This window comes from Pyrenophora tritici-repentis, chromosome 10 (genome assembly GCF_003171515.1).
Source record: "Pyrenophora tritici-repentis strain M4 chromosome 10, whole genome shotgun sequence".
NCBI classification, from domain to species: Eukaryota; Fungi; Ascomycota; class Dothideomycetes; order Pleosporales; family Pleosporaceae; genus Pyrenophora; species Pyrenophora tritici-repentis.
In genome coordinates this window covers 3,289,380-3,317,193 of record NC_089399.1, presented here as the reverse complement: position 1 = coordinate 3,317,193, position 27,814 = coordinate 3,289,380, and the positions used below count along the sequence as shown (strand labels likewise).

The following is a 27,814-nucleotide window of genomic DNA, read 5'->3' as shown; positions in this document are numbered from 1 at the left end:
GAAGTTTCGATATTGGTATTGATTGCACGTCTTACTCAATGTCAATTTGCAGTCAAGAGCGGAGGCCATGCTGCCTTTCCTGGTGCCTCAAGCATTGAGGGTGGTATTACAGTAGACACGGTCAACATGAACCAGAAGAAGCTATCCGCTGACAAGAAAACGGTTGCTGTTGGTCCCGGCAACCGATGGAAGGAGGTATACGACTACCTGACTCCCTACAACCTTGCCATCGTCGGTGGACAGGTAAGTGAACACGAATCCTTGAAGATTTTTTGCATCAATCATTGACGTTGAACAGGCGTCGGATGTCGGAGTCGGTGGTCTTACTCTGGGTGGGGGAATCAGCCACCACACCAACCAATACGGCTTGGCATGCGATAATATTGCATCTTTTGAACTCGTCACTGCCAAAGGCGCTATCATTAATGTGAGCTATGATACGTTTCCCGACCTGTACTGGGCTCTGCGCGGAGGAAGCAACAATTTCGGCATCATCACTACCTTCAACTACGAAACCCTTTCTCAAGGTCCCATGTTCGCCAGCAAACGCCAATATAACATCAGTTACGCCCCTGCCCTGATCGACGCATTTGGAAATGCGGTTGACAAGGCTGATGAGGACCACAAACTCGCACACTTCGTCGCGGTCTCGTACTATTCTGGAAGCAAGCTTGCATCCGCGGAGTACGAGTACTTTGATCCGATTGACACAGCGAACCCACCGGCCATACTTAAGGAATACCTCTCGTACCCCCCGGTCACAGACAACACCCGAAATACCACTCTCGCTGAAACTACTCTTGGGTTGACCGCGAGTATGCCAGACGGCTTCCGCACGACTATGTGGTCCCAGTCCTTCAAGCTCAACACGGATCTCATGAAATGGATCATGCAGCATCTCTGGGAGGTTGCTCCGGGCATTCCTGAAAAGGCACCCAGTATCTCATTCCAGGCCTTTACCAAGCCCGCACTACAGGCCATGCAGAAGAAGGGTGGTAATTCGCTCGGCCTCTATCCCGAAGACGGGCCATTCTTCCATGCGCTGTTTTACATGTCTTGGACCGATGAGAAGGATGACAAGGCCGTCCTCAAGGCAGCGCAGAGCTATCTTAGCGATTGCGTAGCCAAGGCCAAGGAGCTCGGTGCGGACAACGACTACATGTGCATGCCATACAGTAGCCCCTACGAGCCCGTTATTTCCGGCTATGGAGCCACAAACGTCGCCAAGCTGAACGCTGTCTCGAAAGAGTACGACCCTGACAGCGTATTCCAGAAGCTGCAACTCGGCTATTTCAAGCTCAGCGGAAAGGCTCCATTCGGCCAGGTTGTATAGAAGGGTGGTCTGCGTATGCGCTCTCTACCAAAAGATAGATCAATGATATTACGACTCCCCCTCCCTCCCATCACATCGTTTCCTGCACTACATGTGAACTACCTGCAGTATCACAACCACCTAGCTACCTCTCAATAAAAAAAGACCACTCCAGAAGCTATTCTGCCATCTTACTTAATCAAAACATGCGGGGTCAACACGCAGGTCCCACAAACGTCCCTACATACATATCAAATAGCACCGATACTCGGGCCACCAGTAGATTCACCAACGTGCATACATGAACACGTATACAAACCACACCCCATTTACAAAAATACCTCGATGCCGATTCGCCGCATATATCGCAAACCCACAGAAAATGCTCCTCTGCGTCCTGCCAATAGTGCCAGACGCAAGTGGCCCCTTGTATTGATTCGTTCGCGGAGACTCTTTCTGGAGGTATGTACATGTGAGGTACGTACTCTGTTGTGGTACGGTAGTCCGGGCGCGCGGTTCCGCCATCTGCCGTTTCGTCTCTGATTGACGATTTACGCCGATGTAAGCCCATCTCCCGCTTTTCGCAACTTTTACCGTACTTATCTCCACCTTCTACAGAAGTACATCCACATCCACATCCACATCTAGTAATCCTCTCACCGCAACATCTCACCCCCCGCCCCAGCGCATCCATCCATTCCCCTTACCTAACATTGACTCCCGATGCATCTCGATTCAGCCATCCTCGAACAAAAGTCAGATTTTGCGGTTTTCCCCGCGCCACGTATGTTGATGTTCTCTTTGTTCAAACGGTTTTGCTCACCGCTTGTCTCTCGGCGGCGAGCGAGTCACATATAGCACGGGATGAGATGGGCCAGTCAGATCGCGTAAGAGGTAGAGTAGAGTGGGTGTTGTAGTCAGCAATCCAGACCTTTGAGCTGTACTTACCGGTACCTGGCGTTGCGTTGCGTTGCGTGTCGTTGTTGAACCCAGGGGTGTAAGTAAACAGCGCATTTCACCGACACCGACAGAGGCGGACGGACGACGGACATCGGCGGTATGCGGACGTGTAAATCGGAGACTTTCGACATCGCCATCGCCATCGCCCCTATGTATACCGGTGTGTGATATGTGACATGTGAAATTTTTCGTCGGCCCATCCCATCCCATCCAATGTGCCATTTTGCTCCAAATGTTAACATTTGCTGAACATTGAAGATTGACACCGGTGTTTCACAACCTCGTGGCGACAAGGTTTTTGCAGCTAAATTTCATGCGGGGAACACGGGACAGACACAGACGGACTTGCGGGACGAAAAATCCCTCGTGGTCGGAGAGTTTAGACATTGTCACATCATTATCGGGGGAGTGCGGGAGTGCGTGCCGCGGTGCAGGGAGGATGCTTGTGAGGCCGTTTTTCTGATGGAGAAGAAGGGGGTTTAGAGTTTAGAAGTTCAGGGTCCGGTGGAATTCAGCGTAGTCGGCGCGTGTAGCAAAATGTCACACAAGATGCAAGAAGGTCGGTGGTTTGTGAGAGTAGAATATCCAATTTCAATTTCAATTTCGCTATGCTAAACCAACAAGACAAAAAAAAGTAAACAAGGGCAAGAAGAAGAAATCGGTGTATATGTAAAGAGTTCTTGCAAATGAATGCCTATGGGCCCCCGGTCTTTCTATAAAAGTTTGGCTGATGATGATTGATGAAGTTGCAAAACCAAAGTCCCCCGGTAATAACACCGTTGTATGTATTGCCTGTGAAAAAAAGTAACGCCTTTGCTCTTCCCGTTTTTTGTTGCGCGTAAAGGGAAGATGAGCGGTGGTATTGGTATGGTTGGTTTCTACAGAATCGTTTATCGTATTCATTAGGTCGTTGCATGGAAAATGTGATGGCGGGGTTCGCTATCACGGTGGGTGGTGTGGCGGTAGTGCTGGTCGTGACCCGTTTGCTCTTGCATGTTACAGATGACAGCAATCCCGCCTGAATTGGGTTCCATCGAAGCCCGTTGTACCTCCCCTGCTATCGCGAGTCTGGCTTGCGGAAGCGGGGGGGTGGTACAGGCGGGCTTGGTGGCGGGCTACATCAGTTCTCGGTGGTGGGGCTGGCTGGGTTGGAGAAGTTTGGCGTGGCAGGAGCAGAGTAGGTCTGGGTGATGGGTTCGCAGACGTTGCGGTGCGTCTTCCAGTCCGACTTTTGGCAGTTGCGGTCACAGTAGTAGGCTGCCTTGCAGCGGGAGCAGCGGCGGCGGGCGGGTGCGCCGGAGCAGCTTGTGCAAGCTGTTGCATGTTAGTAAATTTGTTCAACCATATGACTACCCGACGTGAAGGTATTCGACATGTCGTAGTGTTAGGCCTTAAGGCGGCCCCTAAAGTGTGGGTAAAGTGGAGCGGTACATGCGCACTAATGCAGCGTAGCGAATGAAGTCGGGTTCCTGCATCGTGGTACACGGACGAAAATGGAAGTTTCGACTTACGCTTGCTCGTCAAGGAGACATTCAGACTCTCGGTGCTGGCCATGGGCCGAAGAGAGTGGAACAGCTCTGGGCGGTTGAAAGCCGGGGGTGGCAGGATAGAGGGATGCGTAGGTTGCGATGAGACGGAACCATCAGAGGATCTTCTGGTATCTAAATCAAACAATTAGTATACTTTGCAAATAACATTGCAAAACACCAAAGTACTGCTGGAAAAGTCGACATACCACTCTGCGCACTATCCCTCCTTTCCATCATCGGGTTTCCTCTGCCATTGTTGTTCACCGCCAGATTGCTGTCGCCAAGACTAGTCGTAAACACATTCAAACACACACTTCGGGGCGGCATTTCCTATCTCTTTCTGAATGATTTTTCTTTTTGTACGGATGAGGCTGGTATGAGTTGTGGAAGAAATTCAGTAAGTGAAGGGGTGCGCAGGTATTTCAAGCAAAAAATGTGCTGCTCAAAGTTTCCTGAAAAGCGGTGTGAGGTGTGAGAGCACAGATCGCAAACTAGCCCAGGAACAAGCTAATGCTTACCGAGTGCTGAAACGCGCGGTCATGTGTCTCAGCCTTGGGATATACGGTCCATGGTATCACGCCGCATAATGCGTATTTGTTTTATCTACTGGACTGCATTGCGCGGTTGTTGAGGAGCCAGAGGCGTTTGGCGTGCTTGTAGTGCGAGTCGCGACCGCACGACTGCCCTTACGAACGACGACAGGATCTGCAAAACAAATCTCCGATTTCTTTGTATCGCGATAGAGTTTGAAAAGCAAGCAGTGCGATGCACCACTGAACGGACATGGCGAGACCGCCAGAGTGTGGGGTAGTAAGCGGCTGACAGGAATTGTGGCAAGAAGAGCGTACGGGTAAGCAACGAGCTGAGCGTTTACAATGAACGCCTCTCAACGGTATGCCATTTATGGACATTTCCATGTGCTGCGGTCAGCCGTCTTACCAATAAACAGCCCCGCATCGACAGCCTCGCTCTCCTGGAAAGAGTACCGGTCAGAAGAAACGGTTGATGATGAGAGAGCAGCTTCAGCTGACGGTGAGTTGTCGTTCTTGTTATCTGACACTTCAAGATCAAGTTTTTGCTGATGGAAACTTCAATAACCGGTGAGCAGGATCAGATCACTGGGCTGACTGTGTAGGAAAGCCGAAAGCCGAAACTCACGAGCCGGATGGGTGAGTTGAACGTATTACTCATCTCCATGGTAGACTCTGGATTTGCGTATATGACCTCACGCCACCACTCGATGGTGACTAAGTTTTTCAGATTGCTTCGAGAAGGACTTCGTCACGTGACCGTACCAGCGCCGCCAAGACCTGTTTCCGTCTTAGGCAAAATTTACGTGGATCGAGATCAGGCGCACGTCGGAAAGACTAAGAGGAGGAAATGTCACGATGACAGATTCAAGAGCTGGGATGAATGATGGTACGACATCAAAGGTCACGCGGACAACACGGCTAGTGCGGGGGATAGGGTTGACCCTTCCTCGTCGCACGACATTGACACTGGGTGAATTGACAGCTCTTTGAGCCAAGATCATATGGTGTAGCAGACCCCACGGTCGAGACGCCGCTCTGGACCATGCCGACATGTCCGATCCATCATCTCCGGTTGAGGCATCAAGGGTAGTAGCGCAATGGTTGCCTAGATATTGCGCAACCATTATAGGGCAATGGATGGATCCAGATCTGCCCCTGTCAGCAATCCATGTGAGCGGGACGCCTTCCGATATCGAAAGGGTTCTACGTCAAAGGTCTACCGATATGATGGCATCGAAAACGCCCTGCGCAAGGCAACTGAGACACGGATTGCGAGGAACGTTACGTCCGACATGCAGGAGAAGTTTTGGTGATGAGCATGTAACTGTGTGAGAAGGAACATGCCCTGGGCGCCACATAGTGGCTGGAGTTTGGATAACGGACGTAAGTGGCCGTCAGCTGTCACGTACCCGAAGTTTGGGTCGCTATCTGCATGGCAGACAAGCCATGGGGGCCGTAAGACCCGTGTACGGTAGAGGGTGCTCTCATACAGCTAGTGTATATTGTGGCGGTGCAAAAGTTCGCATGAAGCGCCCTTTGTTAGTCTGCAGCCGTCATCGATGATAGCGAACGGTGGTTGCGCTAACTCCCGTCAATGCCAGCCAAGGCTGTAAAAATGCGCAGCTGATCTAGGAGGATATTTTACGGGAGAAGACAAATTCGGTCTTTGTGTGGCACTCGGGGCGAGCCGAGCGAGTTGATGGCTGACTCATAGGGTGGTGCCAAGACCCACACAGTGAATGTTCCGATACGGGTCTGCTTGAGTCATCGCTTGCGGGATGGAGTTGACCAGGTAGAGAATATTGTGAAACATGAAACACATTTGACATGGCCCCGGTGAAGAGCTGGTGAAGTGGAGCGAGTGTAAATCCTCATACTGAAACACGACATTGATAGCCACACGTCCTTTGTGAAAAGTAGGGTGCGGACGAACTGCTGTGCCAATGCGCACTTGGTCGAAGAGTCACCAGAGCCCAATTGACGAATCAATGGGGCCGTCGAGACCGGTCAGCCAGAAAGAGAAAGACCTGTCAACGATAAAGTGGGTAGCGTGATGCACGTCACTGCAGTCCACCGGCAAGCGCCGACTAACAGGCAGCTCGATGAGTCTTCAGAGGACACGCAAACAGCTCGCGGGTACCAAAGCGCCCTCGACTGGTGGACAGTGAAGGGCGCAGAGGAAGCTAAGGCGGCCCTTTTTGCACTGACATGGCTGAGGTGTCGTGGGATTCAAAGTAGCACCCGTGGGTTGTGGCAGAATGACAGCCACAGACGGTGCAATTTTGCAGTGATGCCCGATGTCGCACATGGCATTGCAACAGCCACTCCGTCATGTAGAGGTGTTGGATAGAGTGCAGGAGGTGTGGCTATGCGTCCAGGTCGTGCGGCGGTGAGATTTAGAGAGTGCACACTATGTACACCTAGAGAGTGCTGCGCAAATGGGCGCTGGGCGTGTGGGAGTGGGGAGAAGGGCTGTCTAGGCCGTATCGAGCGTGGCTGCCGTGGCTGATGCCTCACGGAAACAGGCACCCACACACCACAACTCCTGCAAACCGGACGGCAGCATGGGGCGCAGTATCGTGTGATGCATCGTGAACAAGGCCCGCCTCTGTCCTGGTTCACGCACTCTCGACGACTACGTCGCAGTCGCGTTCAGGAGTCGTCGCGGCGGCTGTTGGCGCACGCCTGGAATATCTCAAACACCACGACACCAAACGACAGCACACTGCACCAATGACGGCCCTCTCCGCCAGCGGCCGTTGACGGCTCTCTGACCTCGAGCTCCAAACACGTTTCTAGCGGCGGTTCCCAAGACATCGTCGTCATCCACATATCGAGCGAGCACTTTGCAGTCACCGCCCTCGCTAGTGCCCCCATGGCCCCTCGTCTTGGGCGCTAGTAGGGGTTAACTTAGCCCTGCTGATGGACGCAGGCCACCCCGGCATGGCTCAGGCATCCACCCACACCCTGGCATGCCGCCTAGTACGTACACAGCAAGAGACATATAATTCCATGGCACCCGCTCCCTTCATGCATCCCCCCAGAACACCAGCCTACACTATACAACGACCTGCCATCTACATAACCACCAGCTCGCACCCAACTGAGCCAGCCACCAGAGCCACCAGAACCAACACACTTCACTTACACACTCAAGTCACTCTCACCGGGGAGTGACTTCATCAGTACCATTCAGTACCTTGGCAACATCGTCACATTGGCTTCCCCAAAGTCTATTTTGAAGAAATCACCACCCACATCACCCAATATGCCTTCAGCACGCACAAACGTGCCCACTGTCGTCCAACGGCCAGCCATGGCCAAGAAGGAGCGAGTAGTGGGCTTCTACGAGGACCCCGTGGCCTCATTCTGCCGACCAGCCAACAACACCGAGGAATGGGCTGCCTACCACTTTGAGATGCACGCCAGACAGTGTGCCTACTGCCACAAGCCATACGAAGTCCACCGCAACCACGAGCGACTCTGTGACGTCGGCCACCGTCTCGCCCAGGACGTGGCTCAATACATCTACCAGAAGGCAGATGGAGCCATCTACTCCACCACTGAAGAGGACAACAAGGTCGTCCGCGTCGAGGTCCCCGCCGGCTACGTCGAGGTCTTCTCTCTCCTCAAGGCCATTGAGCGCAGCCTCCGTCACCGGTCACGCAAGCCATTCGTGTCCATGGACCGCACCTACTACGTAGCTCCTCGCACATCATCCACCTCACCTCGACGAAGCCACTCGGTCAAGCTTGAGCAGGAGCCCAAGAAGTCAAAGTCATCCCGCCCACGATCTGGTGAGATTGTTGACTGGCCACATCACACCACCACCACCAAGACCAAGCGCCCCCTCGCCGAGATCAGCAACACACCCAACTCCAAGCGCGGCTCTCTCTACGAAGAGGACCTGGCCAAGCAGCGCCGCAACGCAAAGCACTACGCTGTCGAGGTCCGCGAGCCATCAGCGCGAGACGTCCGCGAGCACCGATCACCTGGCTACTACCGATGAATGATGAGCTGATTATTTTTGCACTTCACCAAAAAAACGACCTATTACTTAATACGATTTCTACAACTACGACTACGACTACCAGTCTAGCGGCCTTAGCCGCGCGGTCAACGGCTCCGATGCCACCATGACGCGATCCGCGGACGCTGCAAAAGCTCCGCGCCGCGCGCCACCGCCCAAGTTCCTCATGCCTTTTGCACGCTTTGTTTTGCGATGCTTACAGTACACATGTTGGTTGGACGGGGGGAGGAGTAATGGAAGGGCTCAGAGGAGGCCTGCAACATGGCAGTGCCGAGGGAAGGATGATGCACGCCGGGTTTCTTGGACCCTGGCTGATGCGGAGGAAGAAGCTTGGAATGACGTTGATAGATCTTAATTAGATAGCTAATAATGGACATGCTCCTATCTCCACATGGTGCCATCATGACAATGAAGTGACATTGCCACTGACTTTTACCAAAAATAATTCAAACATCATCTCCACGCACTCGACAGAAACTAACAAAAACTCAATCCCCACAAACTTGCGCACTGCGGCAGCGGCAGACGAGACGACCGCGCGGCAGACTTGCACCACCCACACACACACAAAGAGAGAATCTGCACGAAACATGCATCTTCTGAAACCAGTCGCACACCCGCCGTCTTGAGCGGCACACCCACACCACCTCGGCACCTGGCTGCTTCCTTTGTTACGACTCACACATGGCCAATGGCACGGCAGCACGCCTAGGCTTATCGCAGTGCTGCCTCCATCATGTGGCCAGGAAGATATTGATCGCCGGTGCCGAAGCGGGTGCGTGAACAGGTTTACCTGCGTTTTACCTGCTTGGACCCTTGACATTTACACTTTGCCCTATCGTGGCCGCCACACTACGTATCTCAACCTGAGTCGCATACACCCTCATCTTCGACTTTGTTTTGGCATGCGCATGTAGGTGAGTGTTAGTGCATTTATTCTGCCATTCTGTTTCCTGGCATGGTTGAGCTTTGTTCTCGTATAGGAGTGGGCCATGTTTTGTTTGTTGGGGCGACGACCATGTGTCTATGGAGCGAGTGCAAAAAGCCACGGTCTGACATACATTACTTGGCCGCGACTCCAAGCAGGAACGACATCATTGTTTGGCACGCATGGGGGTGGTGATATCAGGTACCATGTCCTTAGATGACGCGATTATTTCCTGGGGAGCGACTCAGTGCCCGGCAGCGGCATTCATCGCAGGGGAAGGGTTTGCAATGCGGGGCAGGGCAGACGTCAGGGTCCATGGCAGTGGCATTGGCATTGGCATTTGGGCTGAGAGATTGGGGGCGAATAGACGAGAGATGAGGTATGGGCTTCTTGGAAGTTACAGTGGTGTATGCTGTGTGAGGCGACTCGGTTGTCTCGTTGTCATTGTGCCGATACTTGTGCGATGGTGGCCTGGTGTTGCGGGGCACTGATGCGCACAGAACATGAGGGTCTTCCAGCGCAACACGTCCGAACACATCACAAACGATAGATACTCGCAGGACGCATGCAGAGGACGCGCAATTGCCACTGCCGCCCAAAATATCACTGTCACTGCCGATAATATTGGCTGCTATTGAAGATCAACAGCCGAAGCCTCACGATAGCAGCACCTGTGTTGCTTTTCATCCCGCCATGTGGAGATGGTCATCCAAACCCGTTACGCGTCGGCCGCAGAGCGACCGAAGGACTGTTCGCCAACGTCATATCTCCGAAAAGCGTGATTGCGAGTAGAAAAGTGTGTGAGACGAGGACAAAGTCAAAAGTGACAAAGTTTGGGGGGGGGGGATGCACTTTGCACTGTGCTATCTTCTGGATGCCCAATACCCCTCACGCGCACCTATCGATAAGGCCTGATCTAGAATCTAGCATGGCTATCTAAGAATTGGATGGCAAGCATGAGCTTTCTAGAAAAAAAGCACCATGGTTATTGCAGTGACAGCTGTCATGAAACGCGGGTGCTATCGATTACCCGTCCAGGGCGTTCCCAGGTGCAACAAGCACCCAAGTCGTGGGTATGCTGGCTACCCGTGCCCGCAACGCCCGACCAAGCAGCCCACCCTGTTTCCTCAACCACATGTCTGCCGACCAAGTGGGCCAGCTCGACAAATCTCGACCACGGCCAAGCGAAGCGAGTCTGTCTTTTCTGTCAGTCTGTCAAGTCTAGCGCGATACAGCATCCGTGGAGCAATTGGGCCGACTCCATCATGACCGGTCCAGCTGTTGTGAACTGCAGCTAACGCCTAGCGACATGTGGGTGAGGTGGAAATCTGCACGTCTTGCAGCCTCACGGACCTCGACGGACCTCACCGGTCAAGACCAACACTGGGTACTTACTGCTGAGGGTACGTACCTGAACGCAATCCCCACAGGATACGGTCTCGAATCTCATCATTATACGAGTCTATCCGGCCATCGGGTGCGCGTTTCAGATCGCGGCCACACAGCAATGCCAGCTCACCCCCGCACGTACCGTGATCCAGACTACACATTACCTCCTTCTACTTGCAGAAGGAAGCCAACGTGTCCCCTCGAAAGCAAGTACCTTTTGTTGAACCCTAAACCCAACCTCTTTCCCGCATCCGTTTCCCAATCCCCCCTTCCCTTGACTCTTCTTGTTTTTTACCCCACAGTCCAATACTTTTGCCCGCCCACTTTGACTAAGCTCTTAGCCCGATTGCACCTTTTTTTCTCCGCTTGGGTCCGGTGCGTCGCGCATGCGCATGTACATTTACTCTACATGTATTGCCAACGTGTCGCGCTTACCCTTTAGTCCAGGTACCCAGGTTGAGAAGGGGCATCGCGGCCATGGCACCGGCCCAACCTACGCAAATCTTTGCTCGCTATGGTCCTCGCTTGCCCAGTCTGTGAACGGGGTTGTGGTGCTCGAATGGGGTGAGATGGTCAGGGCTGTGCTGACTTGATGGACTGGCAGAAAAAGTCATGGCGATTGGATGGGCTGCTGGGGAGTTCAGTTCGGTGGTTGATGCGTTGAAAGGGTTGGGGTTTGGGGTTGCGGGAAGCGTGTTCGGGTCGGTGAGGCGCAGCAGCAGCAGCAACAGCACCTCCACCTCCACCTCCACCGCCGCCGCCATTGTGAGGCTGAGGCTCAGCCCTCTATGCTAAGCCACTGGTTCCAGCACACGGTTCTTCGGCTACCATCACCTAGCCATGGCAGTTTACACGCTCTGACGTCGTTAAGTTTGAAGTCGCTTTACCTTGTCGTCTTATCTACGTGCGCTATTCTGTAGCGCGCGCATGACGCCATAGCCGTGAGAGCACTCACAGTAGCTCGGAGGAGCCTCACAGTAGCTCGTCGAGCACTCGCAGTAGTTTCGCGAGTCGCCGTACCCTCGCGTACCCTCGCGTACCCTAGGCATGTCCGACATTTCTCGACAGTCGACGCTCAGCGCCTCGCCCGCCTAGATAACAAGTCCCGGAGCCGAGAAGTTACCATCCTACTGTACCCTCCCCGTTGGGGGCCAAGCCCAATGCAGGAACACACCGGGCGCCTCGCCGGCCAGCCCTACGGCCCCCAGATCCTTCCATCCTAAACAATGCTCAAAATAGGTCCTTGGAAACTTACTGCGCCGCCCTCAGATGTGTTTTGGAAGCCTTAGTATTGGGATAAGATGATGTACCTATCAGAGAGGGCTTTTCTGCCTACATGGGTGAGAGTTTGGGATTGGGGAGGCGCCTTAGGTTGGGGTGGGTTTCGTGGGTGTCGTGGGAGAGAGCAGGGGAGGGTAGGGTAGCATATGATATGAAGGTGAGATTAGTGGTATGTGATGCGCGAGACACAATGCGCGAGGTGTGTCTGTGGAGGTATTGATGTGGAGGCTGTGCGACGTAAAAGCTAAGAGGTAAGAGATGAGTGATCTGCGTAGATGCGGGTATTCTCTTATCTTCTAATGTCCATATTTTCTTATCGTCTTCTCTTCTCTATGTTCTCTTCCCCTCCTCTCTTGTCTTCTAATGCTCATTTCCCCTTCTCGTCTTTTATCGTTTCAAGAGAATGATGACGGCTTGCGATGTGTGACACGGGTGCTTTGTGTAGTTGCTAAGCTATCTCTTCTTTTCTTGTGTAGAAATCTTCGATAAGGCAGAGACCGTTAACGAGGGCGAATTCTACAGCCCTTGGTTTGCTGCGTGCGAAACCGATGGTGCACGTGGTTACTAGACTGTCTCTTGTTTTCTCGTGTCTAAACTTTCTCGTTATCTTCTCGATGATTGCTGCGCAAAGTCACTAAGTTGTCTTTTATTTGCTCGTGACTGTACTGTCTCATTATCATCTGTGGCCTTTAGGCTGGAGGGGCAGCTTGCTACGTACTTACTAAAAGGTACGCGTAGTTGCTATGCTGTCGCTTGTTTTCTCGTGTCTAAGCTCTCATATTCTCTTCTCTCGTCTCCCAAATTATATTTTTCACCTCCAGCTCTTCATTTCACTTGTCTTCGTGAACACTTGAGCTCTTCCTTGTCAGTCACTTGCTTCGTTCTGCGCAGCCTATTTTGCCTGCACATCATGACACCACTGTTCATTTTCATATATATTTCTTTATTGTTCGTAGCAACACTGTGTTAATACATGGGACAGTCACTGCAGCATCGTTCAAAGTTGGTTCACTGTAGTCGTACTACATAATGCCTTCGTTAGGTCCCGTGTTCACTCACTTAGTCACATTCACCTCCCTATATATGTTTGCTTCCCAATAAGGCCAAAAGAGTACACTACGTACTATTCAGGGTCCGCACCATATCTGTGATATTCCGGTCTCGTGAAAAACAACAACAAACCCCCCTCGACACTCGAACTCTCCGCGACCGCCACTCGCAAACTAATTCATTCAACCCAAAATCGTCACATTGAACAAGTCAGAGATGGATGGAATCAGCTCCAACCAGTCCACTGGCAACGACATCCTGAAGGAGTTTCTTCAGGACAAGTCTGCCAACGAGATCTTGGGCCACTTCTTCGGGGCGCCTATGGTCAATGACCCGTCCGGCCGTCTCAATGATGCTGCCATCATTTCCATTGACACGGAGTGGTGGCAGAAGGACCCCAATCCAGTGACCGAGCTGGGCATCTCGGAGCTCCAGAGCAAGTTTGTCTTTCCCAGCGTCCATGCCACCAACATCCTCACTGGAGTGCAAACGGCGCACGCCCGTCTCAAGCCCCATGCCCACCTCATCAACAAGTTCCCCGGCGCAGGCGACCCAGAGAAGTTCGAGCTTGGCACCACCAAGTTCGTGACGGAGGAAGAGGCAAAACAGGTCCTAATCGACGCCTTTGTGCGCCCGCATTTGGAGGATCCCACCTACCTCCAGCCGATCATCCTCGTCGGCCACGCCGTGGAGAACGAGTTTGAGCACATCCTCGAGGCATTCGGCGTTGACCTTCTCAGCTATGGCACCATCGTCAAGGTCATCGACACCCAGGCCATGGCCAAGGATGCAGGCATCCTGGGCCCCAAGGGCCCCCTCATCAGCCTCGGAGATCTTATCTCCCACTTCAACCTAACTGTCCCCAACCTCCACAGCGCAGGCAACGATGCTGCTGCCACCCTCATGGCCGCTGTCCTCGTCTCCCTCAAGGAGGTACTCTATCCTGGCGTCGGCGCCAACAAACCCCCTGCCATCGTCGAAGATATCAACATCCCGTGGGTCGTCAGCGCCCTCCTGACCGACTACAAGTCCCCGGCACCCATCTAGGGCCAGCAGCTCTTCTGCACTCGCTGCGAGCGCGACAACCATCTGCGTGCGCACTGCTTCGCCAAAGTGCAGTGTCAGATTTGCCTGAGCTCAGGCGTTAAGCGGTTGTTTAACGCTAGAATTAGACACACGACGGGCCGATGCTTGTACAAGTACCGGGGGTTGCCGGCTCAGGATTTTGGGATGCGTCAGTAGATGGAGAAACGTGGAGGCTGGGGTGGTAGAAAGACAGAGGAGTGGGTAGTGATGATTGCACTTGGAGTAGACGATTTGTATGATACCATAGAAGAAGTTACTGGACTCAGCATAGAACAGGTGTATACCTTAGTACGATGTCTGAATAGATCTGGGTCGCGCTAAAGCGAAATAAAAAACTATTACAAACAAAACAAGATTGTAACTTTTGAATGCCTTTGTAAAATGAACTGCAAGTGTATACAGTGATTCTCATGCCCTCCTTACTTTCTCGTGATATTGTTACATCCTCATGACATGCCCACTCCCATACCCCAACAGTTCCTGTTAACGAAACCCACACACATCCCCCAGATGCGTCCCAGCATTTTCCCTCCTCCAATTGACCCCAGACTTCTCACACTTCTCACACGCCTCCCCTTCCCACTCACAATCCCTACCCTCATGCTCCCAACTCCCACACCGCACACAAAACACATCCGTCCCCCATGGCGGCGCGGGCGTCGGACCATTCATAAGCCCCTGCACCACCTCCCTCGCCTCCTTCCCACTTGACACGCCCGTCCTCCCTGGTTTAGCAACTTTATTCTTCGTATCCTGATAAAGCTCCATCCTCAAACTCGACAGCACCGCCACCGCCGTCGTATAAACAGCCGCATTTCCCGCGTTTTCCTCATCGAACAGCTTGAGCTTGAACTGAGCCAACAAGTAATTGAGATTAGCATCTGCGTGTCGCGTAATCTTCGCTTGCTGCGGGATGATCTGCGCATCTAGCGTCGCAACCGTGGTATCGAAACCACTGGGATCGAAATCAAAGGCCGGACGACGAATCTTTCCCACGGCGTCGTTGGAGCCAAATGCCATGTAGACAATGGGTTTGAAACCTGCTTTGAAGTTGTCCTCGTCAACGGGCTGGTGCCAGATAGCGTGTAGCATATCTAGCGCTTCGGCCAGCGTCACGTAGATTGTGGTGCCGAAGTGGAAGGGCGGCGGCCCGGTCGCTGCGCTGCTGTCGATGTGGGCGGTGGGCCGGATGACGAGGTGGAGACACCAGAGCTCACGCAGGAGGTTCTCGGCGTGTGGGCCGGGGGTCGGGGGTGGCGTGTCGTGCGTGCTGGTGCGTGTGTAGGTCGTTATGCCGAGGGAGAGTAGGCGGTACGGTGGGTGTGTGGTCCATTTTCGGTGGAGCGTTACGAGAACGGCAGAGCTGAGGGGGTTGCTGCTGGAGCCTTTGAAGTAGCTGCGCAGGACTTCTTGGTCGGGGTGGGCAGAGAGAGAGGCGCGGAGGGAGAGGAGTTTGGCGGTGGTGAAGGGCGTCATCTTGTGAGTGTGCGTGGTTGGGATACTGTGCTAGATTGAAAATGAAGTAGAAATGTTAGTCACTCAAAGATGATTTGTTTTTGTTCTTGGTGCGAATTACGGAGATGCGAGGAACGGTGATGGTGAGAGTGAATGTGAATGGACTTACGCACCGAACATGTAGCAGTGTATCAGATATAAGAACAATCGCTCTCCCTATATGCTTTAGAGCATTATATTTTGCGTCTATCAATTCATAGCGATACTCTCGTGCGTGAATACAGCAGACACTAGGCAGGCTTCAGGTCACATGATCGTATGAGCATGACCCTGTATGTAGGTAATCCACTTAGCTCACTCTACCGAATGGCACGAAAGCGCCTTAGACTTCACTACCTACCCTGAGACCTATACACGTCAACTCGTACATCTTAAACTCTGCGCAGAGAAGATTCAAGTAAAGATAACGCAGTGGCTATTTCACAATCCATATCCCCGTATTGCAACCATAATGCCGTCGTATGCGAACCTTTGCTATCGTTGCCAGCGTTTAGAAATGGGTCTCAGGCAGCCGCAGCAATGATAGCAGCATCTCATGCGATGAGGATACTGGCTCAACATAGAGCACATGAAGGTACCTAGGTGAGGCAGACGGTGGAGATGCTCACGAACAGATCGACACAGTCATCAGCGCTTACAAGGCGCGGATTACATAAACTCACCTTCGCTCCTGTCGAATTCATCCCGAGACTATGCCTGCTGAAGCTGCCAAGAGCGGAGTCTCCAGCGGAGCCCCAAGCGGGGAGCGGGGTTTATCCACCAATAGCCGACCATCACCCATCATCACGATAGATACCCGACTATGCAACAATCTTTTCAAATAAATAAACCCCCAAGTACCCCAACGTCCCTAAAGTAAAGTTCAACAAGCCTTTCCCTCACAATCATGTTCGCACCCTCCCTCCTCGAATCACTCAAGAGCGCCAACCTCCTCCCCTCCGCCATCATCCCCACCAACTTCAACCCCATCATAGATCTAGGCGTCACATTCCCCTCTGGCCTCGCACCACACCATGGCTCCCTCGCGCGCGTCAGCCAAGTCAAAGAACAACCCAAAATCTCAATCTCCAACCCTCCTCCCACATCATCAAACTTGACTTACACATTTATGATGATCGACCCAGATGCGCCCACGCCTGACGACCCGAAATTTGGTTACTGGCGCCATTGGGTCGTGACGTCTATCCCTTCTTCCTCTGCCACCGCCTCCCCGGATGATATCACGGCGAGCGGAACGACGCTGACGCAGTATTTGGCGCCCGGGCCGAAGGATGAGAGTGGGCCGCATCGGTATTTGTTTTTGCTGCTTGAGGAGAAGGAGGGGATTGCGCTGGAGAAGATGGATGTGGGGGGTGAGGAGTTTGTGGATAGGAGGAGTTTTAGGGCTGAGGAGGTGGTGGAGAGGAAAGGGATGAAGTTGGTGGGGGTGCAGTGGATGAGGGGGGTTGGGGATGGGTGGAAGGAGAGTAAAGGGGAGCTATGATGATGAGGAAACGTAGTAAAAATATCGATAATTAGTATGGACAATGTCTAGATTGGATGGCTGACGTCTCTCAGCAGCACGTGAGTCCTGGCGTACTGGAGCATCTCGTTGCTAGGCACTCCAGGCCTCGCTTCCTGTGCCAATTACAACTGATGTTCGTTGACAAGATTACAATATCATTCATCTTTGTCGTATTGTATTCGCTTATAAACAAAGGTGTAAGAACAAAGCATCTAGTCCTCCCCTTGTTCCCGTCATTCATGTCCTTGGACCTTGTCAAATGGCCTTCTTTGTTCATATCAACCTACTTGTACATCTCAACAACTATACTAAAAACAATATTTGATCACCAACTTCATGTAAATCGAATATACCAACATCTCAAAAACATCATGGTTTACGACACCAGACCCCCCAAACCCGCCGCCGACAAAGCCCTCAATGACTGGCTTTCCGTGCCTCCCAAACCAACAACCGATAAGATCGCCATAGTAAACATAAACGGCCAACAAGTCCGAGACCCAACCCTTATAATCTCACAAGAAACAAGCGGCAAGATCGATTGCGCCCTCTGCCTAGGCCGCACCCACCGTATCGTTTCCCTCAAAGCTACCAAACAAAAGAGAAAAATCGATGCGAGAATTGTCGAAACTGCGGCGTCATTGGAAGTTCTAGAATTTGTCACTGGAATCAAGAGAGCGACATTGGAGCAAAACTACGATGAAGGCCATTTACAAGATCTCATACGTGTCAACCATGAGCTACACGATAGACGCGCGATGCAAGCCGCTTTCCACGAGCAAAAGAAAAACATTGATATTGGCGTGAAGAAAGCTAAACAAGAATGGCAAGCTGCTTGGGCTGCAGTCGAAGGAGCCCTAGATATAATCTGGACCGAAGCTAAAGTCCTAAAACCACACGCTGATCCTCACGCGCACGATTACGGATACTCCAGTCTACACAACACTCCAAGCACCTCCAGTCTAAAAAATACTCCAAGCACTACCCACGGCCCAGAAATCCCCAACACCCCCAGCATTCAACAAGGCAGCACACCAGACCTTGGAATGGCAAAATTCGCCGACTTCCCCATAACAACCCCCAGAGGCTCCTCCGCCAGGGCACGTCGGGTCTGCGCATGGCGACAGTTTCCAGCCGGCGCGTGGAACGAAGAAGTTGTAGGAAATAAGCGGTCGTCCCCAGTAGAGCTCACGGAGTGGGAGCAGGAGTTTGTGAATCGTGTGGAGAAGACTGTTTCTTCTACGTCGACTGCAGGGGATATCATGACTCCGCGGCAGAAGCCATGGAAGCGAGTGATGGAGTCGGATGACGAGGAAGGTGAGTTTAGGTTACCGAAACGTAGAAGCCAGAGGAACAAGGAGACGAACACACAAAACGCAACTGGCCCACCACAGGGTACGGGTGGTCCTGAGGCCGGCCCCTCACAGCAGCGCAATCAGAATGGGCAAGATCAAGCGAATGGCAGTACTAGCTCGAAGCGCAAACGAGCGGAAGAAGAGGGGGCATTGCCACAAAGGAAAAGCCCAAGGAAGTCTATCTCGGCGACTCCTAGTGTTGAATCGCCTACCCATACGCCCAAGCGCAAATCCACTATTCCAGAAGTCTTTGTTAGTCCTGTCTTATAGATGCTTTTTGCTAGTACTCTAATCTTTACATAAGTCGGTGTTAATTGGAAAGATTCTTTTCCTCCTACTTCCTTATTTCGTAGTCGAGATCCGTTATAGCTAACCGACCCTTCAGGGGGACGAGGGTCAGATTTCTCCCCCAATGGCGTGATATAGATACCCACTGGACTTGGATATGTGAGCAAAACACCAAATGTCTGGGTAGATATCAGTGTGATATGTAGAATGCAAGACGTCACGTAAGATGTGTGAAGATAAGCTCAAATAAGCCTTGATAAAGATGCTAGAAAAGAACGATCTTAAACTACTGATAAAGACAGACAAACGATAAAAAAGCGCGTAAAAAGCACATCATCCTTTTGCTATACCAATTTCGCGACACATGTCAAACCCAAAAGAACGGCCGTATACCACCCCCTTCCTGGTCCTTCACCATGTTCCCTCCCCCCTCTATCCCACATCTCTCACAGCATCCCTAATCTACGACCACATAAGCGCCGCATCCTCCACTGGCTCCACCTTTACCACACTAACTGCCCTCTTCTTCTTCCTACCAGCATCCACATCATACAACAACATCATACAACACCACACTAACCGCACTAATATCCACCCTCATCCAACCCGCCTGATCGGTAACCGGCATACCGGCATACCCAGAACAACTAGCCGTAATCTGCAGATCGACGCTCGCGCCCTCCACACCCGGTCCAGCGGTAAAGTACTCGCTACGCTGCAACCACGTGGTCTGCGGTGTAACAGTGTAGACAGTATGGTTACCAATCCTGTATTGCGCCGTACATCCCGCCATGGTATTGGCTTGGCGGTTCATGGAGGAGAGCTCGTTTTGCTGGCCTGGGCAGAGGGTAAGTGGTTGTGTGATTGTCAAGGTGCGGCCGACGACTGCGGATCTGAATTGTGCGATTGTTCCGTTGCTGTTGGGGTCTTGCTCGGAGCCTACGGTTATGGTGGGGTCGAGATTGTCTACTGTCCAGGGCGCGACGGTGTTGTCACTGCTCATGGTGAAGTTGGGGTTTGTTACTACATTGTCGGGATTTGCGCAGGCTACGTCGATCTGTGGTTGAGTTGCTAGCTGGCCTGCTCGTCGGTCTTCGGTGTCGAGATCTGCTGGGGAAGATGCGCTAGACGTGGACGATGATGATGCGGATGTAGAGACTGCACCCGCTGTTACGGTCTCGGTGAGGGTCGAGATCTGGACCTGGACACTGGTTTGCACAGATGTGACTGTAATTATAATGGGCGCAGTTGGGCATATGTCGAGCGTAGTGCTATTGCTGACATAACCGGTAGGTGTTGGCAACGGGATCGAAGAGTTACCCGTGGGGAAAGGTGGAATTTCAGTCGAGTAAAATGGAACACTCGGTGTGGCAGATGGAACGGTACTAGCACTGAAGCCGCTTCCAAAGGGAACAGTAGAATTACCGAAGACTGGGGGTACCACGGGTGTTCCTATATGTGAAGAACTTGTTGTATTATTCGGTGGTAGCAAGATACCCGACGATACCGTAGGGGTTTCGGTCGGTGGCGACGTATTGTTTACCGAAGGAGTGACTCCTGTCAAGATACCAGAGCTTAGAATAGAGCCTGTGACGTTTGCAAAAGGTAGGACAAATACCGAGACAGTCGTGGTAACAATCGCTACAAAACTGCTACTCATGCTGGCACTCACAGTAGGCGTAGATACCAAAGCTGAGTCGGTCGGGCTAGTGGCAGGAATGTTGAGGTTTGACAAAGTAGAGCTGAAGATATTGTGCGTCCGATCTCCTGCTGAATTGTTGAACGGTGGGCCGGGAAGACTGAACGACACGTTGAAGCTTGGGCTGGGTGTTATACTTGCCGGGCTTGATGTACTGATAGGCATCGATGTAGTCTCGTTAAAGAACGGAGTCCGATCGGCACCGGAGTTTGTGAAAGGGGGCCCTGTGGAAGACGCGATCAGGCTTGAAGTCGATGTGACACTCACTGGAGGCAAGGTCCCACTAGTCACTGGCGTACTCTCACTAAAGAACGGAGTCCAGTCAGCACCAGTGTTCGTGAAAGGAGGTCCAGTAGACGATGAGTTTAGGTTTGGAGTTGGTGATGCACTAGGCGTTGTCGAGTTGGCGACCGAGATTGAACTATCAAAGAAAGATGTACGGGGCGCATCTGTATTGGAGAATCGCGGACCTGTAGAAGATGTTGCCTCCAAATTTGACGTTGTAGAAACCGAGACTGTCGGGTTTGATGGTGTTTCCGATGAGGAGTTCAAGTTTAGGCTTGATGTCGGGCTAGAAAGAGGCGGAAGAATGCCCTCGCCACCAGTGGAGAATGTGGCGGCTGTGCTAGCTTGAATGGAAATGTTGCCCGTGCCTCCGGTGGATGTAAAGTTGAAACTTGGTGTAGGTTCTAGGCTTTGCAACGACGATGTAGACACGTTGGTAGGTAGTGGAGGTATAATGCCATTGTCTTCAATGGATACGGTAGTTGCCGTGCTGGAAGATGTAGAAAATTCCACCGTACCAACCCCAATCGATATCACAATCTCTTGACTGGGTACTGGAGTTGCCGAAATGATGCTAGAGTCGTTTGAAAGCAGTGGTGGCAGAACTCCAGAGTCACCGGTCGAAGATGCCAATGCGGTGCTACCAGAGACCGTGACATTGAAGGAGCCACCCGTAGGTGAAGGAGTTACGGTAGTCTGATTACCCGCAGAAGGGACGCTGCTAGTGCTACCGGGAGGACTGATACCAGAGTCTCCATTCGAGTAGCTAGTCAAGGTACTGCTGCTTGTAGCAAAAGAAGCTTCCCCAGATGTTGCAGCGACTGAAATCCCAAGTGAAATATTGGTAGAAAGAACAGGGGAGAAGGCACCTTCTCCTCCAGTACTTTGCAGTGCTGCAGTCGAGCCAGAAATTGTAATAGCAAACGACCCTGCTGAGATCACTACATCGGGTGGGCTTGTTGACACACTGGAGTTCCCAATTGCAGTGGTGACGGTGGGGGTGATGACTCCGTCAAGACCCGTTGATACGGAGGTGTATGTACTGCCCGAGATTGTGATGTTTCCGCTCCCGGAGCTATTCGTAGTAGAAGGTGGTGGAATGACGCCCTCGCCTCCATCACTGTTGCTGGTGTAAGTTCAGCCGGAAATAGTGAGCTGTGCGTTTCCGGAGGATACGATGGTGCTGACAACTGCTGATGGTGTGGGAATGGGCGGGAGAACGCCGGCATCGCCAGTAGAGGTGAATGCATACATGGGCAAATCGTTTTTAAATCGTTTTGGCAAACCTTAAAACGTTAACGCGTTTAAGCAAAAATCCTTATAACGTTAAAGCGTTTAACGATATAAACGATATAAAAACGATATAAGATACATCATGCCAAGACCGGGTTATGTCCATTCTAGAATCTCCTCTACCTCATCCCCTATCATCTCTGCTTCGTCATCTTGCTCTGGTTCCATTGGTAGACCCATTCCGTTGAGAGAACACGGTTTTATGTGGCCTTCCCTAAGCCAACTGCCAATGCACTCGATCTTCTCAATGTTGGCGCAAGTGAGCCTCGACCGATCCCATGAACAGGTTCTTCTTGCACCTGAGAATGTTCTCTCTGGCTCGGACGACTCTGCAGCGATAGAAAGAATAGAGATAGCCATGTTGCTTAGCCTAGGGTAGCGCTGCCGTTGCTCCGATCGGCACCACCATTCAAGAGGGCTACAGTCGATTTGTATTACTGGACTTTCTGCGAAAATTTTAAGATCGTCGCTGTTTGATTGATCTGCCGCCGCAACTGACATCTGTTGTAGAATCTGATCGAGAACGGCACCGCGTTGCTTTAAAGGAGGAGCCATTTGTTGAGAAGCTGTAGGGCTAGCTAAAGGCAAAGCGTCCTTAAACTCATTCACCCAAAAGTTTTGAGCAGCGTTAATAGCTGGTTCGTACCATTCGGCTGGCCAGTTCTTCTTGAGATATGCTGCTCTACTTGCGGGATTTAGAAGAATAGCGGAAGCGTACACCGGAACCTGATCAGTCATGTTGTAGTACTTCTCAAGTACGAACCAGCCCATCTCGATCGATCGAACCATGCGAAGGTCCTCATTTTCATCTTTAGAGTAATGTATCTATAAAGCTGTTAACCGAAGACTTAAAGTTCGGATAACACGTTAATGCTTACCTTTTGCTGCTCATAGTGGACTAAAAGAGAGTCCATAATCAAAAGAGATTGAGAGATAGACGATTTATCTCCCTCCGCGTATAGCGTTGCTGATGCAAATGGTTGTAAAAATGTATGTGCTTTTTGTAGTATATCCCAGTCGTCAGAAGTAAGACGGATCTCGTTAAGGTGTTTCTCGTTATCGTGCATAAAGACCTTAATTGCAGCCATCTTCTTAATAGCCCGATCCATAACTGAGTACCATGAAGACCACCGAGTCTGATTGTCAATCCCTAAGCGGAGGCCTACCTTGCGATCCCACTCTGCTGCATGTATACTTGAGTTGCGCAGCCAGACACATAGTTGATGTAATTTGCGTAGTGTAGAGATGTTCTCAATACCACAAAAGTCCTCATCAACAGACCCATGGCTATCAACGCTGCGTCTTCGGCGAGACAACCTTTGTCTCTGTGAGGTTTGTGGAACAGCTTGGGCTTGGGCTCTAGGGTTTCTCTGTCGAGAAGTAAGAACGCTTGAAAACTCTGCGAGAAGCTCTTCCCCATAACATCCGTTACGGCGTCGAGAGCAGCGGTAAGAGCCTCCTTAGAGGATGCAAGCAGGAATGCCTGCAAGGATAAATTGATAATATGACCGATACATCGGATACGGCGCTCTTTAGCAGTAAATTTAACCTTGTTAATATTAGCACCATCGCGTAACTTAAGCAGCGAAGGCCGATTTTTATATTAAAAGCCATGCTTACGTTGTGCTTAGTTCGAAGGAGGGTTTCAAGATGCTCCAAACAGGTATCGTTAGATGTTGCGTTATCACCCGTATGCCAGCCAACTCTAGACTGTATCCCATATTCCTCGAGGGTTTGAAGAAGTAAGTGCGCTTGCTGTTCTCCAGAGTGGCTGTAACGACATTCTGGCAGTCCTAAAAGAGCCTTCTGAAGCTTATATTCGTGATCGACCCACTGTGCGCATACAGCAAGGAGAGATGAACGGAACGGTGATGTCCAGAGATCGGTTGATATGTGGATAGGACTCACAGCCGTCGATAAGCTGCCTTTAATTACATGGCCTTTATAAAGCTGATAATTCGAGGCGATAAGACGTACGGCTGTACGTCGACTTGTGATAAGCTGGTCTTCAATAAATGGATTGCAAGCAAGCGCTAGATCCCTCATTTCAGACCATTCGATTGATGAAAAGGCTATTCGACGTCGAGTCAGAAGACCGACAAGCGCATCGCGATACCCTTGTTCATTGAAGGCGTTGCGGATAATTGTCTGATCAGAGACAGTCCTAAACACTGAAGTGATAGCTGGTTGCGACGACGAAGAAGAAGTTTGCGAGGGCTGAGAAGACTCTGACGTTGTATGATATGCTAGAACATGGTGGATAGAGTTTACTCGGTGACTGCTAAACCATGAGCGACAGCGTTTGCACACATACTGCTTTTTCAAACGCTGGCGCTTTGCATTGCTGGTGTTACAGACAGTTTCGGTTCGTATAACAGCGTCAAAGTGTGGCGGCGTTGCGGGTCTTCGCGACGGTGGCGTTGATATCGCACTTGCTGACAAGGTATTCGATGACATAACGATAATAGATGCTATAGATAATGGATTTGTTGAGATTTCAGGTTAGTGGGGAGTGGTTGCAGAGTTTTTGAGATGCAAAGGTGGGGTGCTTGGCGCCAAGCCTCTTATAGCGTTTTTAAATCGTTCACGCGTTTAAGGATTTTCTTAAACGCGTGAACAGTTTAAGCTGTTAAAGCGTTTTAAAACGTTTTAAGCTAAAACGTTTTACGCAAACGCGTTAAGCTGCCCATGTATGGGTGAATGCAAAAGTGCTACCCGAAACCTTTATGTTACCAGCAACCGGTGTACCAGTTGGGGATACAATGCCTTCTCCACCGGTTCCTGTTTGCGCTGCCAACGAGAAAAGGGTAGTGACGTCGCCGTTACTATCGGTAGTGACAGCAGGCACAAAAGTTGGAGGACTCACACCCCCACCTCCGTTAGTAAAGATTGATGTCTTAGTACCCCAGATAAGTGTAGTTGTGGCGCCATTGATAATCGTTGTTGTGGTCACCTCAACAGAGGTAATCGGCTGCGAAATGATTGTGCGAGTTAAAAGAGCCGTACATTCCCAAATCGTCGCCCATACTGCCCGCCAATAGCTTGAAGACGCAGAGACCACATACCACCGCCAATGTCTATTATTATTATTATTATTATATTTCCATTAGAGTCCTGTATCAGTCGGTGACTATGTAGGACTTTGGCTAAGCCGTTCTATGTATGATGGTCGTTGTGGAGTTTCTATGGGTCTTGTACAATTTGGGTGGTGTTTTGCGTACTCCAATTTCAGAGCTAGTCTTCCATTGGCGCGGGTGCTAAAGAGCAGTGTGGTGAATAGAAAGAGATGTAGCAGCGGGCTCTTTTGGATAAGGAAATATTGTTTTTGTAGTTTTATACAGTGTCTGTCTGTTCGGTGGTTTGCCCAAGGTGCCATTTTCTCGTGCCAATCCTAGTACTTGCAATAAAGGCTAGAGTAACCGCCAATGTCTATAGCCGCTGGCATCGGTAGACTCAGTAGTAAAGGATGTCATGTAGACCCCGCCGTCAGCGGTTTGCGTTATAAGGCCAGCTATTGATACAGACACTCTAGCCGATGTTATCGATGCATACAGGGCCGATGCATCGATCGATTGGCTGCTGTTACTCGTAGAGTTGAGATTCCTGCACTGGTCACCACTGGAATAGATACTTGTGTACAACAGTGATCGAACCAGGACTCTCGACATATCCCGGACTTGATCGGCTAATTGTACACGTGCCACCAGAGCGGCCATCAGTATAAGCTTGGAAAGATGCGGCTTGACAGGTATCTTGACCAGTCTGGGCGTTTAGAAGAGAGCACTGCGCTGCACATGTTGTTTCGCTATCCACTGGGACTGGTGGTCCAACGCGGTCTTCAGTCTGGAGTTGTGTATTACACATGACTATGTAGTTGAGTCGAACACCATCCACGATTTGATCTATGTGCTTGCCATCATCTTCAGGGCAGCTGAAAGGGATGGCAGTAACCGAAGGCACGGAAGAGGTAGGAGCGCTAGTAATTGGCGTAGTGGAGCTTGTGGTAATAGACATGGGCGTTACAGCGGCGCTTGACTGAAGAGCGGCTGAGATCGATGTCTGCTCACTGGAGGATACAGAAGTCGCGTCGGCGCCAATACCAGAACTTGCGGCAGAAGACGAAACGACAGAAGAAAGGACACTATTTGTTTTAGCGATCTGCATGCTGTTAAAGGACTTGATGAAGACTAACCTTGAGCTGCTTGCGCTCGTAGACGAAGTCCTGATTACGGTCGTTCTTGCCGTGAAGACTCTGGTATCTGTGAGTGTGATGATTGACAAGATTCTGAAACCAACTGTGCTAGTCTATAAGATACAGTATCAGCCAAGTTTCTTGATCAGGGCGATGTAACTTACGACAGCAGGAACCGTGTAAGACTCCGTCACTGTTGCGGTTGGATCCACCATCTTGCAAGAACACGCGTTTGCAAGCGCAGATTCGGCTTGTAGCTGTTGCGTGTTCTTCGAACTTGTTGGAAATACTGGAGCACTCGCCGGGGTGACTGATGTACCATTGGCAACAACAGCTGAGAAAATTTGCTCTCCAACAGCAAAGAGATTAGCCGCTCGCCGTCTGGGTATGATTGTAGTGGTAGCTGTCTCTACAACCGTGGAAGTGGTCACCACACGCGAAGTGATGGTTGTCGCAGTGGTAGAGTTGGCACTGGTTGTGACAGTACTGCATGCTGTAAGCAAGGCTTCAGTATACGAGACATTCTGGAACTGAGACTGTCGGAGTAAATTCGACAACCGTGGTTGCAGGTGGAATACCCAGATAGTCGTTACAGAAAACAGTGACTCCGTTCTTCGGCACACTGTCCAGGAACGCCTGCCATTGGTCATTTGGACAGATCAGCTGGTACTGATGCTTTTCGGTCACTCCATTGTGTGATGCGGCTCGTGGTTGATGTACTGGGTATATTGCGTTCTCATTTTGCTGGGCATGTTAATCGTGCTTTCGATGCAAACTCCACTCTTCAGCCAGCGTTGAAAATGAAAGAAAAAGGGCCGAAGCCTGTAGGGAACGAATGATGAACATGACGGGGTACCCAAGAGAGTGAGGGTTGTCCCAAGAAAACGTTGATGAGGGTACCTGACTGGCCTCGAGGGGTGATGAATGGATGCGGGATCATGATGGCACACATATAAGGGACCACGGCAGAAACAACAGGCTGTCCATGCGTGCTGCCAGCCATCCAGATTGTGGCCATGTCTAGAATGTACCTTGCAGAGCGATGGGTACTGATACGGAGTATAGTACATCGGCTTCGCAAGATGACCTTGCGTGGAACCTCACTTGAGAATGTTGTAAGTCATGGTAGCGAGAGTCCATTGCCCGGTTCGAGGAGCCTTGGCGTTGACCATGCCTTTCAAAGACTTACGAAATGGAGGAGAAGCGCCAAGCTCCCTATCACACACGCGTCATCAGAATGTTTTATGACGGCTCTTCAGCCTTTCAAGCTGTGTCAAGGGAGAACGATGGTTTCAAAGTGGTCACCAATCAGCAAGGTTGTCAGTAATCAATATCTCATCAATATTGTTGTTTGATTTGTTTGATTCGGAGCCAACCAACTAACCAACAGTTAGCCACTGTATTTCTGTCAATCAATCAACCAATCTTGAGAACAAAATGTTGATAGGATTGGTGTTGTTTGATAGTAAGCGAGGGAGGGGGATACCTAGGTGAGGCCTCTGGGATAGCTGCTCAACGACGAATTCTTAGTGTTGGATCTTGCTTACTAAGCCTACTCGCGTGTAAGTTTGTCAGATTGAGGCGA

The 27,814-nt window shown here is 51.2% G+C and overlaps 11 protein-coding genes across 11 annotated transcripts; 6 read left to right on the top strand and 5 right to left on the bottom strand.

The window, feature by feature from the left end:
• Positions 1-126: 126 nt before the first annotated feature.
• Positions 127-1,333, top strand: PtrM4_051030 (GlcD, FAD-FMN-containing dehydrogenase; the record flags this gene model as incomplete). The annotated part of the gene is made up of 2 exons (XM_001936885.2): positions 127-243; positions 299-1,333. 2 exons carry the CDS (start codon positions 127-129, stop codon positions 1,331-1,333), a joined length of 1,152 nt encoding a protein of 383 aa, XP_001936920.2.
• A 2,059-nt stretch (positions 1,334-3,392) lies between these two features.
• On the bottom strand, positions 3,393-4,038 carry PtrM4_051020 (uncharacterized protein; the record flags this gene model as incomplete). Its single annotated transcript, XM_066104892.1, has 3 exons — positions 3,393-3,586; positions 3,784-3,933; positions 4,008-4,038. The coding sequence occupies 3 exons, from the start codon at positions 4,036-4,038 to the stop codon at positions 3,393-3,395; spliced, it is 375 nt and encodes a 124-aa protein (XP_065959456.1).
• A 3,564-nt stretch (positions 4,039-7,602) lies between these two features.
• PtrM4_051010 (Mating-C multi-domain protein) lies at positions 7,603-8,343 on the top strand (the record flags this gene model as incomplete). The annotated part of the gene is made up of 1 exon (XM_001936883.1): positions 7,603-8,343. The coding sequence occupies one exon, from the start codon at positions 7,603-7,605 to the stop codon at positions 8,341-8,343; it is 741 nt and encodes a 246-aa protein (XP_001936918.1).
• Positions 8,344-13,228: 4,885 nt separating this feature from the next.
• PtrM4_051000 (Tymo-45kd-70kd multi-domain protein) lies at positions 13,229-14,059 on the top strand (the record flags this gene model as incomplete). Its single annotated transcript, XM_001936881.1, has 1 exon — positions 13,229-14,059. The coding sequence occupies one exon, from the start codon at positions 13,229-13,231 to the stop codon at positions 14,057-14,059; it is 831 nt and encodes a 276-aa protein (XP_001936916.1).
• A 522-nt stretch (positions 14,060-14,581) lies between these two features.
• PtrM4_050990 (Atrophin-1 multi-domain protein) lies at positions 14,582-15,574 on the bottom strand (the record flags this gene model as incomplete). Its single annotated transcript, XM_001936880.1, has 1 exon — positions 14,582-15,574. The coding sequence occupies one exon, from the start codon at positions 15,572-15,574 to the stop codon at positions 14,582-14,584; it is 993 nt and encodes a 330-aa protein (XP_001936915.1).
• A 925-nt stretch (positions 15,575-16,499) lies between these two features.
• PtrM4_050980 (Phospholipid-binding protein) lies at positions 16,500-17,180 on the top strand (the record flags this gene model as incomplete). Its single annotated transcript, XM_001936879.2, has 2 exons — positions 16,500-17,029; positions 17,174-17,180. 2 exons carry the CDS (start codon positions 16,500-16,502, stop codon positions 17,178-17,180), a joined length of 537 nt encoding a protein of 178 aa, XP_001936914.2.
• Positions 17,181-17,488: 308 nt separating this feature from the next.
• On the top strand, positions 17,489-18,742 carry PtrM4_050970 (uncharacterized protein; the record flags this gene model as incomplete). Its single annotated transcript, XM_001936878.1, has 1 exon — positions 17,489-18,742. One exon carries the CDS (start codon positions 17,489-17,491, stop codon positions 18,740-18,742), a length of 1,254 nt encoding a protein of 417 aa, XP_001936913.1.
• Positions 18,743-19,307: 565 nt separating this feature from the next.
• Positions 19,308-20,420, bottom strand: PtrM4_050960 (uncharacterized protein; the record flags this gene model as incomplete). The annotated part of the gene is made up of 1 exon (XM_066104891.1): positions 19,308-20,420. One exon carries the CDS (start codon positions 20,418-20,420, stop codon positions 19,308-19,310), a length of 1,113 nt encoding a protein of 370 aa, XP_065959455.1.
• Positions 20,421-20,478: 58 nt separating this feature from the next.
• On the top strand, positions 20,479-21,093 carry PtrM4_050950 (uncharacterized protein; the record flags this gene model as incomplete). Its single annotated transcript, XM_066104890.1, has 1 exon — positions 20,479-21,093. The coding sequence occupies one exon, from the start codon at positions 20,479-20,481 to the stop codon at positions 21,091-21,093; it is 615 nt and encodes a 204-aa protein (XP_065959454.1).
• Positions 21,094-22,133: 1,040 nt separating this feature from the next.
• PtrM4_050940 (uncharacterized protein) lies at positions 22,134-23,146 on the bottom strand (the record flags this gene model as incomplete). The annotated part of the gene is made up of 2 exons (XM_066104889.1): positions 22,134-22,862; positions 22,916-23,146. The coding sequence occupies 2 exons, from the start codon at positions 23,144-23,146 to the stop codon at positions 22,134-22,136; spliced, it is 960 nt and encodes a 319-aa protein (XP_065959453.1).
• A 2,503-nt stretch (positions 23,147-25,649) lies between these two features.
• PtrM4_050930 (uncharacterized protein) lies at positions 25,650-26,444 on the bottom strand (the record flags this gene model as incomplete). Its single annotated transcript, XM_066104888.1, has 3 exons — positions 25,650-26,195; positions 26,230-26,289; positions 26,394-26,444. The coding sequence occupies 3 exons, from the start codon at positions 26,442-26,444 to the stop codon at positions 25,650-25,652; spliced, it is 657 nt and encodes a 218-aa protein (XP_065959452.1).
• Between the last annotated feature and the right edge of the window lie 1,370 nt (positions 26,445-27,814).